Raw genomic sequence first — 20,000 nt, 5'->3', positions numbered from 1 at the left:
CACAATTCTGACGTTTTTCCCTCACAGTTCCAAGTTTATATTACACAATTCTGACTTTTGTCTTCACAGTTCCAAGTGTATATCTTTCAATTCTGACTTTTTTCTTTCAATTCCAAGTTTATATCACCCAATTCTGACTTTTTTCCTCACAATTCCAAGTTTATATCACACAAATCTGACTTTTTTCTCACAATTTCAACCTTATATCTCGTAATTCTGACTTTTTTTCCTCACAATTACAAGTTTATATCACACAAATCTGACATTTTTCTCACAATTTTACGTTTATATCTCACAATTCTGACTTTTTTCACAATTTCAAGTTTATATCTCACAATTCTGACTTATTTTCCCCACAGTTCCAAGTTTATATCAAACAACTCTTGACTTTTTTTCCCCTACAATTCCATGTTTATATCACACATTTCAGAATTTTTTTCGCACAATAGCAAGTTTGTATCATGTAATTCTGACTTTTTTTTTTTTTTGCAATTCTGACTTTTTTCTGAAATTGGCAATTACGAGTTATAAAGTCCAATTTTGAGGGGGTAAAAAGACATTGCAAGTTTATATAGTTTAGTTTATATCTCACAATTCTGACTTTTTCTGTGTTATAAAGTCAGAATTGTGAGTTTATATCTTGCACGCTTCCATACAAAACCCCTAACAAACCAAACAAAAAACTATAAATGAATAAATAAGTAAATAAAATATACTGAATGATGTTTTTACTGAATGAAATTTTTTTTTTACTTCAGAAATCTTCCAAAGCGCCCCTTTAAAGCATTGTCATAATGCCAAATGAGGACGAGCAGGTAAATGAAGTGAAAAATGTGCTTTCTGTCGAACAACCCTCCCCTTTCCTCAATAATGTCCTCTGTTCAGCTGATCAAACTGGGACTTTGTGATTTAAGGAATCTGCCACAGATGAGTTAAGAGACTCGGTGCCCTGCGCTCTCCACATTGCTGGTAATAAATCAGGTGTCTTGTCAGCTGTAGCTAACTGACAAAATCAATACGGATGCATCCAGGGACAAGATGTGCTACTAAGATGCATTACCAACATCTGGGCTTTGATCCCTAATACGAATGAGGTCAAGTGAAAAGGTGGTGGTCAGAAAATGTGTGTTTTACACCCAACCTGCCACTGAAGAAACTGAGGAAGTGAGATGGTGAAGTGTATATCATGCTGTGATGGACTTATTCGTCATTTCTTTTTTTTTGTTCCCCCTCTGAAGAACCTTGTATTAATAGCCCAAAAGTATTAGCAATTTAATTATAAGATAGGAAAGAGTCTTTAGTTTCATTTTGTTAAGGACCTATACAATTTTACTCTCTCTTAATGCATTTTATAATAAAAGCTGCTTAATGCTCAAATCAACGCCCACTGTGATCGAAAATTATTCCCTTTCAACCTCTCATTTTAATGATTTTTGAATAGCGAATGACTAATTGTAGAGAAGCGTGTTCTTTTGTACAAATTTCACTCTAACCAAAATAACAGAGAAATTCAATTGTTTTGCTCTCTCGTTACAAAATACTGTATGGCTTCCTAGGAAGCGGTTCTTTTGCAGGAAAACCTTTCGTAACAGTTGCAGGCTATTTCATGTAAGCATCTTGAATCTACAGTATGTGCACCTGCCGCAAGAAAGAGGATATGAAGCTTATAACTTAAGGTGTGAAGGCACATTTTATCCCATTTTCCAGGCATGTAAAAATCAACCTGTCAAATCCCCTTTGAAGCCAAAAACTGACAGAAAACATTGTGTGAACTTGCTATCACTAGCTTGGGGGGAAAAAAACAGAAAAAATAGGCATGGAGTTGGGAAGTTAGTGTAACTTTAGTGTTAGGGAATGCTATTTTAAAGGGACCCCAGGTATTAAGACTTGTATGGCTTAATATAACATAAATGATGTCTCATACTAAAATATGCCATAGAAAAACCATAAAAGATTATGTTATTTAAAAATTCACGTAGTTTTATACATATTTTGGATTATGGGTGCTATTATTTAGATCAGTGGTTCTCAATCCTTGTCCTGGGGGACCCCTGCTCTGCACATTTTGCATGTCTCCCTTATTTAACACACCTGATTGAAATCATCAGCTCGTTAGTTCAGTGTATGTATCTCTCTCCTAACGAGCTGATGATCTCAACAGGTGTGTTAAATAAGGGAGACATGCAAAATGTGCAGAGCAGGGGTCCCCCAGGACCAGGATTGAGAACCACTGATTTAGATGACGTGAAATTATTGCTATTTTTACTGCAACACAACTCACTCAAAATACTAATACGATGCAGCATTGAGCGGCTTTTGGTTGTAATTTTTAGTCGAAGGGCAACAAGAGAAGCGATGTAAGTCTTCACTGCTTTCCTAGTGATAAGAAAAGGAAAAAAGAATTGGAAGATGCCTGTGAATGAATAAAACTTCCTAAAGACCTGCGTCTTTGTTCTCTCCACTTTAGCCCTGATGCCTTTGAGGCTTTTAATAGACCACAGCTACTAAAAGAGCTTACAAACAGCAAAGACAAGAAACGCTATATGCCATCCAGACAGGATGTTAAGATACCAACGCTTGTCATGAGGCCGCAGCTACTGAAGGAGTTTCTTAGTGCAGATTTCACTCAATATCCAGAGGCATTTAGACTTCTTGTGGGGATAAAACTGATGGTATGGCATTTGGTTTAGGCCTATGGTTATATCCATCGCTTCCTGTAAGCTCTTTCAGTAGTTGTGGTCATCATATCAGTATTTTATTTTCCAGTTGTGTTTCGGTAAAAATAGCAACAGGTAGCGCCAGTAGCTTACTGAGTGCAACCATTTCACTTCATTGAAATAATGGTGCCCCCCATAGTCCAAAATATGTATAAAACAATGTGGATTTAAATAGCATAAAACTTAATTAAATTGCTACATACCAAAGATAAAGGGATACTATGGCAGATCAGAGAATGTTTAAATGTAATTGACCCTTCGCAAACAACGTGATTGACAAGCAATCTGACCAATCATAATGGCGAATCTGCCATTTTGTCTGATAAACAAATCAGACAGAAGAGTAGATTAACTTCGACTTAGACTTGAAAAATTGTGTATTAAGACTGGCTTAATATAACATAAATGATGTCTCATGCTAAAATATGTCATAAAAAAACATGAAAGATTACGTTATTTAAAAATTAACATTGTTTTATACATATTTTGGACTATTGTGCCATTATTTAGATGACGTATATCGCTATGAAATTATCGCTATATTACCGCAACACAACTCAGAAAATAAAATACTGATCCGATGCAGCATTGTGCGGCTTTTGGTTGTAAAAACAATTAAGACTTCTTAAAGACCTGCGTCTTTGTGCTCTCCACTTTAGCCCTGATGCCTTTGAGGCTTTTAGTAGACCACAGCTACTGAAAGAGCTTACAAACGGCAAAGACAAGAAACGCTAGATGCCATCCAGACAGGATGTAAATGTGCGACACTTGTCATGACATCGCAGCCACTGAAAGAGTTTCTTAACACAGATTTCACTCAATATCCAGGGCCGTTTAGACACCTTGTGGGGAAAAAACTGATGGTATGGCATTTAGTTTAGGCCTATGGTTATATCCATCGCCTAAGCTCTTTCAGTAGTTGCCTGTAAGCTCTTTCAGTAGTTGTGGTCATCATATCAGTATTTTATTTTCCAAGTTGTGTAACGGTAAAAATAGCAACAGGTAGCGCCACTGTAACCATTTTACTTTATTGAAATAATGGCGCCCACATAGTCCAAAATATGTATAAAACAATGTGGATTTTTTAAATACCGTGAAAATCATGAAATTGCTACATACCAAAGATAAAGGGATATTATGACAGATCAGATAATGTTTAAAAGTAATTGACCCTTCGCAAACAGCTTGATTGACAAGCGATTTAACCAATCAACACAGAATCCACCATTTTGTCAGACAAACAAATCAGACAGAGGAGTAGATAACTTTGGTGGACTTAAACTATCGATTGATCTGAAAATCTGTCATGACACATTAAAGAGCCACAAAATGGTATTTATTGTTTGAATTTCTTACATAATGACAAAATTGAAAGCTGAGACCTTGTTTCATACCAGAAGTAACCTGCTCTGTCTTGTCTGTCGGCATGTTGTCAGTTTCATCTTTGTTCCGCTTTGTATTTTCACTGCTTGAGAATATGATGTGTAGTGTGAGAGCAGCATTGTTTGTCAGACATAGCAACAGTAACTAAGTAGGGCGGGGTTTTGCGAATGCTCAATTGTTATTTATTTATTTTTTCTCAGTGTCCTCCTGGTTTGAGTCCGATGAAGGATGGCACCGGTTGTTATGACCACCACATTGGCATCGACTGCTCTGACGGCTTTAATGGGGGCTGCGAACAGCTGTGCCTTCAGCAGCTGGCACCTCTGGAGGAGGACCCTACTCTCTACAACATCCTGATGTTCTGCGGGTAAGATTAGACACTTTACACACACATACAGACTGTATGATTACTAGATCTGGACATGTTAACATGGCTTTCTCAACCTTTTTCCTTTGTGATCACAGTCATGCTTTTTTAAAGCAGCAGGGTGTTTGCTGACATTTACACCTGCTATTTTTGAAGACTGCTTTGAATTTCTTAGGTTTTCTTTTGAATAATGTCCTGAAATTCACAGTAAGTGCATTATAGTTTAGCTGATTATTCATGCAGTTCACAGCACCTTACCATAACTTTTTTTTTCCACATTCTTTAGTCATTGGTGGCTGTTTGTGTCTGGGTGTGAATTGCCACACTTTTTACCTGTTCCCACATTTCTGTCTATATGTTTATTGAGCGTGAACATGATTTCAAATTAAAAACTGTCAAACCTGAACTTGATGAAACATGCTAATATCATCACACCTCATCATCTACCTGCCAAAAATGTGGTTGGTAAGATATGCAAGCTAAATCCGTAGCTTGCTAAAAAATCTTTTGTCATGTGCTGCAATTTGCAGATATTAGACAGGCATCAGAATACAGACAGTTTCTCAAGTTTGGCGTCAGTAAATATTTTTAAAAATCTTGTATACTGATCAAGACTGCATTTATTTAATCACAGTTTAAAAAGTAAGAATGTAAAATATTAACCGTTTTTATAACTGTTTTCTGTTTTAGTACACTACCAGCCAAAAGTTTTTGGACAGTTAGATTTTTAATGTCTTTTCTGCTCACCAAGCCTGAATTTATTTGATCCAAAATACAGCAGTAATATTGTGAAATATTTTTACTATTTAAAATAACTGCTTTCTATTTAAAATATAATTTATTCCTGTGATCAAAGCTAAATTTTCAGCATCATTACTCCAGTCTTCAGTGTCACATGATCCTTCAGAAATCATTCTAATATGCTGATTTGCTATTCAAGAAACATTTTTTATTATCATTATTATCAATATTTAAAACAGTTGAGTACAGATGAGTGTTTTCAGGATTCTTTGATGAATAGAAAGATGCAAAGACTAGCATTTATCTGAAATAAAAAAGCTTTTGTAACATTATACACTATACCATTCAAAAGTTTGGATTCAGTATGTATATTTTTTTTCTTTTTGGGGAAGGAAATTATAGAAATTAATACTTTTATTTAGCAAGGATGCTTTAAATTGATTCTTCTGAGTTTTGTATTCATCAAAGAAACCTAAAAAAAATTCTACTCAGCTGTTTTCAACATAAAGTTTTTGTTTTTGAGCAGCAAATCGGAATATTAGAATGATTTCTGAAGGATCATATGACTGGAGTAATGAGCTAAAAATTAAGCTTTGAAATCACAGAAATAAATTACATTTTAAAATGTATTTGAATAGAAAAGTGTTCTTTTAAATAGTAAAAATCTTACAAAATTTTGCTGTACTTTGGATCAAATAATTGCAGGCTTGGTGAGAAAAAGAGACTTCTTTAAAAAAAAAAAAAATACTGTTCAAAAACTTTTGACTGGTAGTGTATATTTTTAAAATATAATTCATTTCTGTGATGGCAAAGCTGAAGTTTTAGCCATTTTTAGTGTCACATGAACCTTTTAGTTTTAGTTTGATGATTTGGTAATCATGAAACATATCTTATTATGATCAATGTTAAAAGTTTTTACTGATCCATTTTAGGCATCCTTGCCGAATAAAAGTGTTAATTTCTTCCTTCTTCCAAAAAGAAAAAAAAGATAGTGTGTATATTATTCTTTTTAAAGTGAAGTCAACTCAAATGCCATTTCTGTGTCCTGTCGTGTCTTGGTGGAATTGCTTTTACTCTGACATGACATCACATGCATCACACAGCACTAACCGTTCCTTCAAGCCGTTCCCGGCTTTCATGTGACAGCTGTAGAGAATATGAGGCAGGCAGAATAAATAGCCACCTTCTTACATCTTCTTCCCTGCTAAAAGAACCTTTTTCCTGACCTATTCAGATTCTCCGAGATCATTCGCTGTTATAGGCATGTCACTTCGACTACAGTTGGCAAATGCGCATAATTCTCTTTTTCTCCTGAGATCCTGATAATGTGACAGGCAATCTGAAGCCACTTAAATCGTTGTCTGTGTTACGGTTGTTCAACCGAGAGGATGTGTCTCACCTACACTGATGACAGTTTCCTGTAAAACTGTAGTGTGTTACCAAGAGAAGTGAGACTGAGCGTTTAAACCCTGACACCTCTTTCTCTCTGTCGCTTGTGTAGTACAGAGCAGACGTGACAGCGAAGTTTCAAAGTCCCATAAATATAAACGACTCTTGTGAGCTGTCACGCTATTAGAATGATACTGTTTCGCAGTAAATAAAAAGAATTGCCAACCATAAATCCACAACAGATGCTACACTGTGAGATCATTACCTGTACCTCTGGGTAGTTTTGAATGCTGAGCTAGTACTACACATTGCTCTGTTTCATAAAGTGATGTCTTTATGATTTAGGACCTCATCACTGAAACAAAAAAATAAAAAAAACAACTCAACAAAACTATAAATCCTAATGCATTCATAATGAACTCATGGTGCCTTACTTAATATTTTGTGTCTTTTAATTGAACTAGTCGCAATACACTGAAAAAAAATGGTGGTGAAACAGTTTTTTACTTACAAATTGCTTGAAAATCTCACAAATAATTCCAAATGAATGGCAGGTATCTCATTGAATTAAGCATGACATTTTGAAATAGAAATGCTGAAATAGTATTTTCCAGTAAAACGTACTTAAATAATCTTTTTTATTTACAACTTCGGTAAATCATTTTTACACAGCATATTATAATAGTTTCCTATTCATGGTTACATGCTACGTATATGAATTTGTTTATTTAAAAACAAATAAATAAACATGATCTCATACTTTAATTTTTATTTCTACTTTTAAACAAAATAATGGTACATTTTGGAAACCTTTTTCCGCCACTGAATAAAAAATAAAAAAGGTTGTTGCGTCTTTTTATCCTACAATTCTGACTTTTTTCCTCAGAATTACGTGATACAAACTCACAATTCTGGCTTCTTTTTCAGAATTGTGAGATATAAATTTACAATTGTGAGTTATAAAGTCAGAATTGCAAGTTTATATCACAATTCTGAAAAAAAATCATTTTTACAGTGCATATTATAATAGTTTCCTATTCATAGTTACACTCTACATATATACATTTTTTTATTTAAAAACTAATTTAATTATTTTCTATTTTTATCTTTGATTTTACTTGATGAATGATTTCTTTAATTCTTAATAGATAGACCATAATCTTAATTCATTATAGTCCATATATAATGCATAATAAATAAACATGATCTCATTTTTATTTCTACTTTTTTTTTTATTTCTACTTTTAAACAAAATAATGGTAAATTATTGAAGCCACTGAATAAAAAATAAAAATGGTTATTTCGACTTTTTATCTCACAATTCTGACTTTTTTTCTCAGAGTTGCATGATACAAACTCGCTACTCAGGCTTTTTTTTTTTTTTTTACAGAATTGTGAGATATAAACTCACAGTTATAAAAACAGAACTGTGTGATATAAATTCACATTTGCGAGTTATAAAGTCATAAATGCGAGATATAAACTCACAATTCAGATTTTTTTTTCCTCAGAATTGTCTACAAACTCAATTGCGAGAATTAAAGTCAGAATTGGGAGATACAAACGTGCAGTTCTGACTTTATAACTCACAACTGCAAGTATATATCACACAATTCTGACTTAATTTCTCAGAATTGCGAGGTTATATCTCACAATTCTGACTTTATAACTCACAATTGTGAGTTTATATCACATAATTCTAAGAAAAAAGGTAGTATTGCGAATTTGTGTCATGCAATTATAAGAAAATAAAGCCAGAATTGCCAGGTTGCCAGAATAATTTTGTAAAAAAAATACAGTAAAAATGTAAACATATTTACAGAACAATCTGTAACATTGACAGTATAAAATATACTATTACTGTATACAGGTAGTGCACAGTCATTCATGCAAAACACAACACAAAATACCATTATGGTAACACACAACACTTTAATAATGCAATAAACATTTATTAAACAACAGAAGATGTAACATAAAACCCAAATGTGCAAAACTGATAACAAAAACTATTAAAAACATGATTATTTAAACTAAATACCTTCAAATGTGAAGTGTACTGGATGTTCGAAGAAGCTAAAATCAAAGATAGTTGATTTAACATTTGTTGGTCACTACACAGTCCCTATATTCTCATTTATATGATTTTATAGTTTTTGATGACTTTACTATAATTCTAAGATCATGAAAGTTCATGAAAAAAGTATCATGAAGAATGATTTAGTGTATCTGAACTTTTGACTGATAGTGGCAAGCATTATCTTATATTACCTTATTTATATTCTGTTCCATTAGCTCATATCTTGTTCTCATTGCCATATTGTAGATGTATTGAAGATTATAAAAGAGGAGCAGACGGTCGCTCATGTCAGCCGCTGTCAGAAGCCTGCACTGAGGGAGTGGACTGCGGGGACACAGCTGACATTCCAGCCAACCAGACTGTGTTTGGGGACCTCTTCTACGGCTACAATAACCACACCAAAGAGATTACATCAGGACAGATCCTTAAGGCTTCCTTCAGGTGAAGTTTACAGTGTGCTTGATTTTACCAGTGCTAAGGGTGACAGATGACTTGTTTTCACCCAGTTTTAATAGCAATATTGTGCTGATAATGTGAAATGTGGTATTGAACTTTCTCTTTATCTTTCTCTTGGATTTATTCAATAAAAAGTTCCTATGTCCAGTTCAGAAATCTTAAGGTTTGGAAAGTGGAGTTAACTTTTAACCATAGCAGATATCCTCAACTGGCGTATTTATTTGATTTCAAAGCTTTTGCCAGTTATTTTGACAGGACAGTGGCGAGGTGACAGGATATGATAAGGAAAAGAGAGAAGGATTGGATCAGAAAATTACAAGTCGTAGCATGTGCACAATCCGCCCCGGCACGTCTTTGACTGAAAATGGCATATGGCTTTTGTGTAATGGTGGGAATACTAATGAAATAAAACTCTAAGACTCAACAAGTAGTTATATTTATTAATAATCTCCAGTATGACGTATAAATTTGTTTAGAAATGTGCCAGGGCAAGAAGATGGCCTTCACTAAGCGATTCATGGTTTGTCCAAAGTTTCTCTTTCACCTACTAAATGTTTTCGGGAATTGTTGTTGTTTGTTGTTGTTTGAACTGCCAACATTCTTTCTCAAGCTGCTCTGGAACAATATCTATTGTGCTAACAAACAAAGTGAATTGAATGCTTTCCACCAAGTATTCATTTTATTAGCCTGTAACTCTTGATGAAGAGCTATTTATTTAGCCAAGAAAGCTGGCGCATAAATATCTTATTCATTTTAAACCATCAGTTTTAAAGAATAATTTAATTTCACATAGGCCAACAGTCAGTTTATATATGTGACCCTAGACCACAAAACCAGTCTTAAGTAGCACGGGTACTGTAGCAATAGCCAAAAATACATTGCATGGGTCAGATTTATCGATTTTTCTTTAATGTTAAAAATCATTAGGGTATTGAGTAAAAGTGAGTTTCATTGAGATATTTTGTAAATTTCCTACTGTGAATATATATTAAAACTTAATGTTTGATTTGTAATATGCATTGCTAAGAACTTAATTTGGACAACTTTAAAAGCGATTTTCTCAATATTTAGATTTTTTTTGCACCCTCAGATTTTCAGATAGTAGTATCTTGGCCAAATATTGTCCTATCCTAAATCAAGAAAAACTTATTTATGTATAAATGTATAAATCTCAATTTCAAAAAAATTGACCCTTGTGACTGGTTTTGTGGTCCAGGGTCACAAATCCGGTTCATGGACTTCCGTCCAATTGCCACCAGACGTCACTCTTCCATTATATTGACTCTCCCACTACTCAGACTTTCACATGTCACCTCGGACTACATTTCCCATCATCCATTGCACTGATTACACACACAGCTGCAACCAATCAAATACACTTTATAAGCCATGGACTTCCACTTCCTGATCGCCAAGTATTGTTTGCATTTATCTCTGTGTCTAGCGATAGCAACATTACGGAGCATTTCCGTGTTTCCTGAGTGAAATTCTAGTCTAGTCCTGTTTAATCCGTGTCTTGATACCAGCCTGGTTTATCTCATTTGCCTTGCCCTCTGAATTACGTTTGCATTGCGTTTGTATCCTCACGCTTTTCGACCTCTGTTACAGAGTGAGTTGAACACTGGCAAACAGGTATATAGCGCGTAAGACACGAGTAGTCCAGAAAAAAGGCGAGGGTCGATCAATGGCAAACGTAATTCAGAGGGCAAGGCAAACGGGTAATCCAACAGACAGGCGGGAAATCCAGAATTTCACTCAGGAAACACGGAAAGGCTCCATAATGTTGCTATCGCTAGACACAGAGATAACAATATTTGGCGATCAGGAAGAGAAAGTCCATGACTTATAGAGCATGTTTGATTGGTTGCATCTGGAGTCTGGGGTGACGTGAAAGTCTGTTGTGAGAGAGTCAATATAATGAAAGTGTGACCTCTGTGTTGTGAGAGAGACAATATAATGGAAGTGGGACCTCTGGTGGCAATTGGACAGAAGTCCACAACCAGATTCGTGACATCATGTAAAACAACACTCTTTTTAACTTGTCAAAAACAGCTCTGTTCACACTGAATCATTCTTTAAATGCTAATGAGCTCTGCTCACCCCGTTCCTCTCTTCCATTTTTTTTTTTTTTTTTGTGGATTTGATGGTGCATTTCCATCAGAAACAAAACTAACAAAATCACTTTGTTCTCAGTGGCTCTGATGTTGAGTGTGGAGAAAATAGCGGACAGCGTACAACTGCCAGAGGGTGGAAATATGCAAATATAGGACCATCCTTCAGTGGTTATGGGCGGGGCTTGAGCAGTATGATGTCATACTGCTCAGAAAATCAAAATGGCTTGATAATTGAGGCTGTTTAGGTTTTTTGGGGATTAAAAAAAATGATTTTTATCATTGTAGGGTGGTTGTGTCCACATACTATAAGACACATTTATATGCAAACACCATGTAAAAGTGAATTTTGCATTTGATGTCCCCTATATTTTTTAATTTAACTACACCTATAAAGATTTTTTTTGCTTTGCTATTGGTAGCATAAACTGTATGTCAAGTAGGCTTGGGCGGTATCCAAATTTTGATACCGTCAAACCTCCTCCCTATTTTACCCCGGTATACGGTATTACCGTGAATAATAAAACAATTATGACGTAAGGCTCAGACAGCGTCACCAAACTGATGGCTTGTGCCTAAACCATTCAGAAACTGAATACCAAACACTACTGAAACAATAACAAAATAACATGCACAACAATATTAACAACTTTTATTAGCAACAAATAGCAGTTTATAAAAAAGTGCAAATACAGTCAAACAGAATTAAATTAACATAAACATCCAGGGGTGCGTTTCCCGTAGAACGACATAACTCGCTGGTTAACCTCCATAGCACAATGCACTGTTGCGGAAACGAACTAGCTAGTGTTTCCCGAACATGGTCGCATCTCTGTCGTTTGAACCACATTAGTTCAACAATGTAGGGCCGTTGTTAATGACGTAACCGAGTAATAACTTCGGCTATTTAACGGATTAGAGATCTCAAAAATGCAGCATTGAACATGGCACCTCCGGGATTCCCTCAGGCATTTGTGCACACGCACTACTCATAAACGGTGCTTATAGAGGACGCACAAAAATACATAGATTAAAATACATTTATATTTAGTTTAAATGGAAGATATAGATTGTACTGCATGTTAGCTTGCAAATTGTGCTCAAAAACAAAATTTATTAAGCCCACATGTCTTACTAACAAGAAACTATGCTTCAAGGTCGACAGCTGTAGTTCTAACCATGTAAGTTTGCGACGCTGTTTGCGAATGTTCGTTTGAACTGGTGTCGGGAAACACCCAATCGTTGAACTATGTAGGTAACGACGGAACTTGTGACCATAGTTGGCTAACGATGCTTTTGGGAAACGCGCCCCAGGTCACTTGGTGCGCGACTCGCCAACTTTCCCCACCTCTCTCTTTCTCCTCCACGCTGTCACGTGATGACAACCACGCAGAGATGCGCGGATGGCTCAATCGTCACCCGAATCCGCAGCTTCAAATAAATTATCCGCCTGCCACCCACCCGCACCTATATTTTTCTCTGATTTAGAATAGATAACCGCACCCGATCGTCATATTACACTAATTATTGTAATTCTTAGTTTTGCATGATGAAATGGATGGTTCATTTTTAACAGCAGATTGATTCAGCTGATCTGCACATCGCTGCACACTTATATATATGCAGAAAAGAATAACGTTAACTGACATCTGGATGCGACTCTCCACAATCTCTGACGAAATCGTTTGGGTTTTCTCTGTATTAGAGCCGTTCTGAACTTACTATTTGAACACATGCTTGGACTGAAGTTTAGAGGGGTTCACCAGTTCGTAAAAATCTGCTTTTCATTTTTAAGATATTGTTTTCGTTATAATCTACTGATTCAAATGATCAATGGCCTAATAATTATTATTATACCACTGCGCGCCTAGCCTGACATGCTCTCGCGTAGGCTATGAATGAACAGTCAGCATCTGTGGACAGAGCGGGCACAGGCGCATTAGGCACAATCGTCAAATATATTTCAAAAGAAGCCGCCACGGTCCTGACCACATCACTGTCTTTACTGGGTGTTTTTAGGGAATATTTGAAGAGCTCTTTTCCAAAACGCGATAAACGCCAAATTTAAAAAAAATGAGTTAATTATGCCATTTTGCAGTGTACTTAACCTATTCACGACTCCATAAATGTTTCATGCCAAATCGCTGTATTTCCATGTTTAAAATGTACTGCAAGATGCAGTTTCTTTCCAAAACGCTATAAGCGCCAAACCTGTTTTTAATCTTAGTGCGATATATCCTCTCGACCAATCAGAATTCGGCGAGCGTTCGACGCAATCTAACATGGCGGCGCCCTGAAGCGAGAGATGTTTGTGTTCAGTCTTCAAAATGAGAGCTTTAAACTCGATTAACAATTTTGATGGCCTGGATGAGGCAGTGATACCTGTACCTGTTGTTAGAAAATGCAGACTAGACAAAGAAAATCACAAGAAAAACCACAAAAAAGAAGGTTCGTCACTGTTTACTAGTGCGTTTTGGTTTTAAAACGGCGTTTTAAAATGAAAAGAATCCTTGTCTACATTAGCGAGTAGCGTGTATAGGTATATTCCCTATTGTTTTGATAAAGGACGTGCTTGAAGTGGTCGAAAGGGGAATCTACTTATACATATCTATGGCTAAAGCAACGAGCATGATGTGATTGTTTACATGGTCGTCAAGGATACGCAGAGAGAATGTGGACAGCCACGCCATCGTTTTCAAAAGTTTTGGTCCATTTACAATGAAACGCAACCCTGGAGTTTTCAGACTAAAACACACAAACTAATGCTGTCACCAGACGACCTGATAATAAATTTAGACAGTTAAGAATGACCAAACAAGGTTTACAAGGATAGGGCCATAATTCTCCTGGACATAACGCAAGTGGAAAGGCAGCCTCTGAAAGTCTAAACAAACGAAAAGACTGACATTAAAAATAAAGATTTATATTAATTTATAGTAGAGTCCCTTATTTCATATGTTGCATGTTCTCTTGTTTTTTTGTTTTTTTTTAAAGACATAAACGAGCAATGTTTTGGAAAAAAAGAATGGATTTGTAGCGTTTTGAAAAAAATAAATATAAACTTTGAATGTATGATCGACAATATTGTTGTTTCATTTAACAATCATTGTTTAACATGTTCAGAATGAGCCAACAGACCATTTTAACAGGATAAATTGAATATTAACAAAATATATGGGTCTAGGAAAAAAATGTCATTTTCCTGAAAACTATTAAAACGGATTTATAGCGTTTTGATTTATTAACATGCGACTGAATTAGCTATTCATGTGGTGGACTGTCATGATTTTGGATAATGCAGGACAATACCGAATGATGCGCATCAGAGAAGTGGGTAAGCGCAAAGCCGTCCACTCCATTACCGTGCTCAATAGCATTAGCACAGGCATAACTCCCTTCAAACTTTATAGGGAATGTCACCGTTTCTGTCACCAAAAACTACACACAAATGAAGTTGTCTGCCTGATGAAAAAGTACATAAAACACATTCATGTTTTAGAAAATGTAGTTAATATTAGCATCATTATTGATTTATCTCATCCACCCGCGACCCACCCTCAAATAATCAGAATGCATTTTTTTATTACCCGACCCACGGATTATCCGCAGCTCCTGCGGATATAACCGGCATCTGCGCATCACTAATACGCATTCTTAGGCATTAAATAAATTATATTTAATATTTAATCCTTGTCTCCTATATAAGTGCATTGTTTTTTATGACGGTATAACGGTATTGAAACTGATACCGTTGCTATTTTTAGATCCCGCGGTATACCATATTACCGTAATACTGCCCAAGCCTAATGTCAAGTATAGTCTGCTGTGCATACAGTGCAGTATTTGTCTGAAATATACAGTAATTCTCAAATGCACTGCAGTTACACTATCCAATCATCAAGGCTAATTTAATAAAAGCACAAATCCTGTGAAATACAGCACAGCAGAATCTCTATCTAGTTACACACAAAGTCACTTTGAAGGTTCCTCCAATTAAAAGAGCAGTGTGATGTGCACTGTGGTCAGCTCGACCTAAAGGTCACCATGCAAAGTCACGACGGCTGTTAAATTAAACACGGACACTTACAGACGCAGTTTCCTGCAGCAGTTTATCCATTTTCTCCACATGGTTTGATTGGCGCGGTACAGGAGGAGGGAGGCCTGAGTGATGGCGAAATAGTGGGAGGAGAGTTAATATTATCAAGAAGCCAAATCTCAAAAGCTCTGATCTCATTTGGAGGCACCCAGAGAGACATTGGGTTTAGACAGCCTTTGAAAAGCACAACTGGCCCTCATGCTCCAAGACTTACTCTCTGTCCTGTTCTCTTCACCTTTTCAGAGGTCCGGGCCTAACGCGAGCTCTAATTATGTGGAATGGCGAGGAGCAAATTAAAAGTGACCATAAGCAAGTTTGGTTTAATGAGGCTTAATTGGGCCAGCTGAAGCTACTGGATATTCAGTTGAACAAAAGGAGGATCCGGCCAGTGCATTAATCTCTCATAGAGTATAGCAGGGCTTCGACAATTAATTTTAGACCTGAGGAAAAAAGTCGAAATGCTGGTGCTCAGGAGGGGCAGCGGCAGGAAATGAAATGTTGTTTGATCTTCTAGTGTGAGAAATGGAAATCTTTAAAGTGCAAGGCATGGATAAACAAAACACTTTTATGATTAATTGAGACAAATGCATGTCTTTTGGTTATTCAAGGTAAAATTATCTGATCTAATGTGAGGTTTTCAAAGAATTTGTGGAGATTTATGTTTGATTAATGAGTTTTTTGGTGGATAAATGTTTGTTTTATATTTCACTTGGAGACGATAAGGGGGGAATTCACTAAGAATTAGATAGTTTTCGCTAACTAATGCCATGTTTAATTTTGAGTGCCAAGACAAATGTTTTTAGTGAATGCGCCCTGAGTCTTCTCTCAAAGAGAAAGCGAGATTGAGTATCATGGCAAATGATTTATATTTCCATATTACATCAACTCATATGCATGCAATGTACACTCAATAAATTCAGGAGGAATTAAACATACTTACAGAGGTAACTCTGATTCATCTCTTTCCAAAATGATGCAACAGGGAAAAGAGCGAGTAACTGCCAGATAAAACCCATCCAAAGAGGTTGAAGTTGTTTATTATTCTGTTTTAAACTTACACAAGGCCGTGTGTTTCCTTTGGCGCTTCACCAAAAGTTACTACCCACAAGTCTGGGTTGTCACACAGCAGCTGCTTTTATGATCTGACTCATATCTGAAAGGCATGGTTACATTTTCATGCTGTTTAAACCTTGAACATGAGGTGCAACACATTTCCTGTGACAACCTGCCCAAAAGACAATGCAGAATGTATTAGCTCCTGTTTGACGCTTTTCAGATCAGTGGTGTTTGCAGACAGATGAACATGCGATTTTGAAAGCTAGCGAGGGTGTGCTGTTGGATGTTTCCTTTCTTTGTAAAATAACTTTTATTAAGAAATTTAGAGGATGGTCACGAAACACATTTCAAAAACTGAGAAAAGTCTGAACATGGAAGTGTTTGAAATATGCAGTTTGAGATCATATTGAAAATGCTGATCTATCAATTCAGTTCAATGTAGTGTTTTGGCAAAAGTCTCAATTTGGTGTCTTTATAAAGCATACTTCATTCAAACTTAAATGTTCTTTTATCATTTACTTATATTTCCATGTTTTTGTCCAAAAAGTGAAAGTCATTGGGTTCCAGTGTTATTTGGAAACCAGAGACTTTCAAAATATGTTCATGTTTGTTTTTGAAAGAGAAAAACTAAATTTAAAGCAATCTTCTAGCTTGTACTTGGAATCTTTTTCTCCACCATGTTTTCTTTTTTAATGCAAATGCATATCTCTACACACACAGATATTATGAAACTGAAATAATGTGTCCATTCCAGTCAGTTCCATCACAAAATACCTGTCTGTTGTGCTTGTCAATTGTCAGCTTAATTTAGCTTTTAGTTCATCCTGTTTTGGTACTGCAAATTTGCAAGCCAACTGCATGTCCGTGCTCATCATTTTGATTATATGTAGTCTTTTGAGATGTAGCATCTGGCATGCTACAAGCCGAATCGGCACCTCCTCAAGCAGTAATTGACATGCTACAGTGCCATATCTACAAAAAAAAAAAAGAAAAAAAAAAGAAGCGCATTAGAGCTATTTTTGTGCCAATTTTCTGATTGTCACACAAATATATCTGTATTCTCTCTGTCTAATAATAACAGACATATGGGAACATTATGTGTTATTGGAAAAGTAAAAATTGAGTCAGATGCTGGTTTGATGAAAGTTTAAAAAATTCAAAAACCAAAATAAGAGGGATCATACAAAATGCATGTTTTTTTTTTTTTTTTTTTTTTTTAGTACTGACCTAATTAAGATATTTCACATAAAAGATGTTTACAATAGTCCACAAGAGAAAATAGTTGAATTTATAAAGATAACCCCATTCAAAAGTTTACATACACTTGATTCTTAATACTGTGGTGTTACCTTTTTTTTGTGATAGTTGTTTATGTTTGTCCTGAACAGCCTGGTGTTCTTCAGAAAAATCCTTCAGGTCCCACAAATTCTTTGTTTTTTCAGCATTTTTGTGTATTTGAACCCTTTTGAACCCTGTATTTGAATCTTTTGACACTGAGGACAACTGAAGGACTCATATGCAACTATTACAAAAGGTTCAAACACTCACTGATGCTCCAGAAGGAAAACGATGCATTAAGAGCCAGGGGTGTAAACTTTTGAACAGAATGAAGATGTGTAAATTTTCTTATTTTGCCTAAATATCTTTTTTTTTTTTCATTTAACACTGCCCTTCAGAAGCTACAGAGATACTTGCATGTTTCTCAAAAGACAAAATAAGTTACATTTTCCCTGATCTTCAAATTTAAAAAGTTTTCACCCCCTGGCTCTTAATGTGTTTCCTTCTGGAGCATCAGTGAGCGTTTGAACCTTCTGTAATAGTTGCATATGAGTCCCTCATTTGTCCTCAGTGTAAAAGGTGGATCTCAATATTATACAGTCATTGTTGGAAAGGGTTCAAATACACAAACATGCTGAATGACCTGAATGATTTTTCTAAGGAACAGCAGATAGTTAAACTGGAAAACAAGGGACTCATGAACAGCTATCACTAAACAAAAAAAACTAAACAAACAAACAAGCAGCTGTGGATCATTCAGGCAGCAACACAGTATTAATAATCGAGCGTTTGTAGACTTTTGAATGGTGTAATTTTTATAAATTCAACTATTATTTTTTCATGTTGACTATATTTAAACATATTTTAAGTAAACTATGTTATTCAGGTTATTATTGCATTTTGTCTGATCCCTCTTTTTTGTTAAAATAATTAACATTTTGCAGATTTTACAAGGTGTATGTAAACTTTTGACCTCAACTGTAGGTATTTATTGTAGGTAAATGGATGGATGGATTGTTTTGATATGCTGTGGCATTTCTAGGGTGTTTGTAGTCAGTTTCTTTTGGATGGATAGTTACAGAGAATGTCAGAATGTCTACATAGAAAACAAAAGGGAGGCATACAAATTCTGACAACGCAACCTTTACTGCACATTTCTGAAATTTACACACACACACACACACACACACATAGGGGTTTACACAGTGCGCTCTTCAAACAAGGTACACTGAGTGTGGGTTAACCACTGGATGTTGCGCTCAAGGCCATGCTACAATCTTTATCCAGAAACTCCCTATGGCACTGCTGCCAAACTCTGTAGCTCTTTGAGAAGCAGTCTTGTTGAGCAGCAGTCCATATCTGTGTGCCATCGTGTTTGTAAAGCAGAATGCTTTCTTAAGAAATTAAGAAAGTAAATTAGGCAAACATTTTGTTGATGTCTTAATTCAATACTATACACAGGCTTTTAAAATGCAGTCCAAATAGTGTACCCATGGCTGCTTCGTCTTCCATATCTTGTGTGCATTGCCAGCTAGAATTTCATTTCGATTTCTGTCTTATCATCATGAGAGTTTCCACCTAAAACATGTGCCCTTTCCTAATTGCTTTCCCTCTCCTCTGGGTTCCAGCCTTAACCAGTTTCACTTCCATTCCTTCCCAGCGTGCTTTGAGCTGGTTTTAATGAATTTTTTAGTGCCCTTTGTTCTCATTAAGACTTTGCAGAATCATGATTAGGACTACTTCTTTTAAAATCTCCCAGTTGGGTGTTTCTATCCACAGCAAGAAACTCAAAGTGCTACCTTTCTCCCAGCACTAAATTAAAACATCACACATGGGCCATGAACAGTCTGATTATTTTTAAAAGCCCTGAAGTCTGAGCCGCGCTGTAGACGTGTACAGTGTGTGGTACGAGATCTATTCATCATACAGTGTAGATGGCTTTACTAGCCTTATGCTGGAGCTGGTTTCAGGCATGTAAATAAATAAATACATTAGCACAATAATGATAATATCATGTATCGGCGATCTCACAGGCTAACAATAGGACCAACACTACTGTAGCGTATTATTTACTCACCCTCCATGCATCCTAGGTGTATGATGCATCCTAGGTGAGATGACTTCCTTCTTTCAGATGAATTCAGTCAGAGTTATATTAAAAAATATCCTGGCTTTAGACTGGTGTTTCTTTCCATCAGTCCAAAACAAGTCCAATAAAGTGCAACAATCCATAATAAAAAGTGCCTCACATGGCTCTGGGGGGGTCAATAAAAGCCTCCTGTGGCACAGTGGTTTTCAAACTTTTTTAAGAGCGACCCTATTTTTT

At 35.9% G+C, this 20,000-nt stretch overlaps 1 protein-coding gene across 1 annotated transcript in view; it reads left to right on the top strand.

Annotated features, from left to right (window-relative positions):
- astn1 (astrotactin 1) overlaps positions 1-20,000 on the top strand; it is a 344,209-nt gene that overhangs the window by 172,520 nt on the left and 151,689 nt on the right. Inside the window, exons 12-13 of the mRNA XM_073849391.1 lie at positions 4,301-4,467; positions 8,924-9,118. Of these exons, the coding sequence (XP_073705492.1) occupies positions 4,301-4,467; positions 8,924-9,118 (362 nt within the window). The remainder of the gene's footprint in view (positions 1-4,300; positions 4,468-8,923; positions 9,119-20,000) is intronic.

The sequence above is a fragment of the Garra rufa genome, chromosome 10 (assembly GCF_049309525.1).
Source record: "Garra rufa chromosome 10, GarRuf1.0, whole genome shotgun sequence".
Classification (NCBI taxonomy): domain Eukaryota; kingdom Metazoa; phylum Chordata; class Actinopteri; order Cypriniformes; family Cyprinidae; genus Garra; species Garra rufa.
This window is presented reverse-complemented; position numbering and strand designations above follow the sequence as displayed.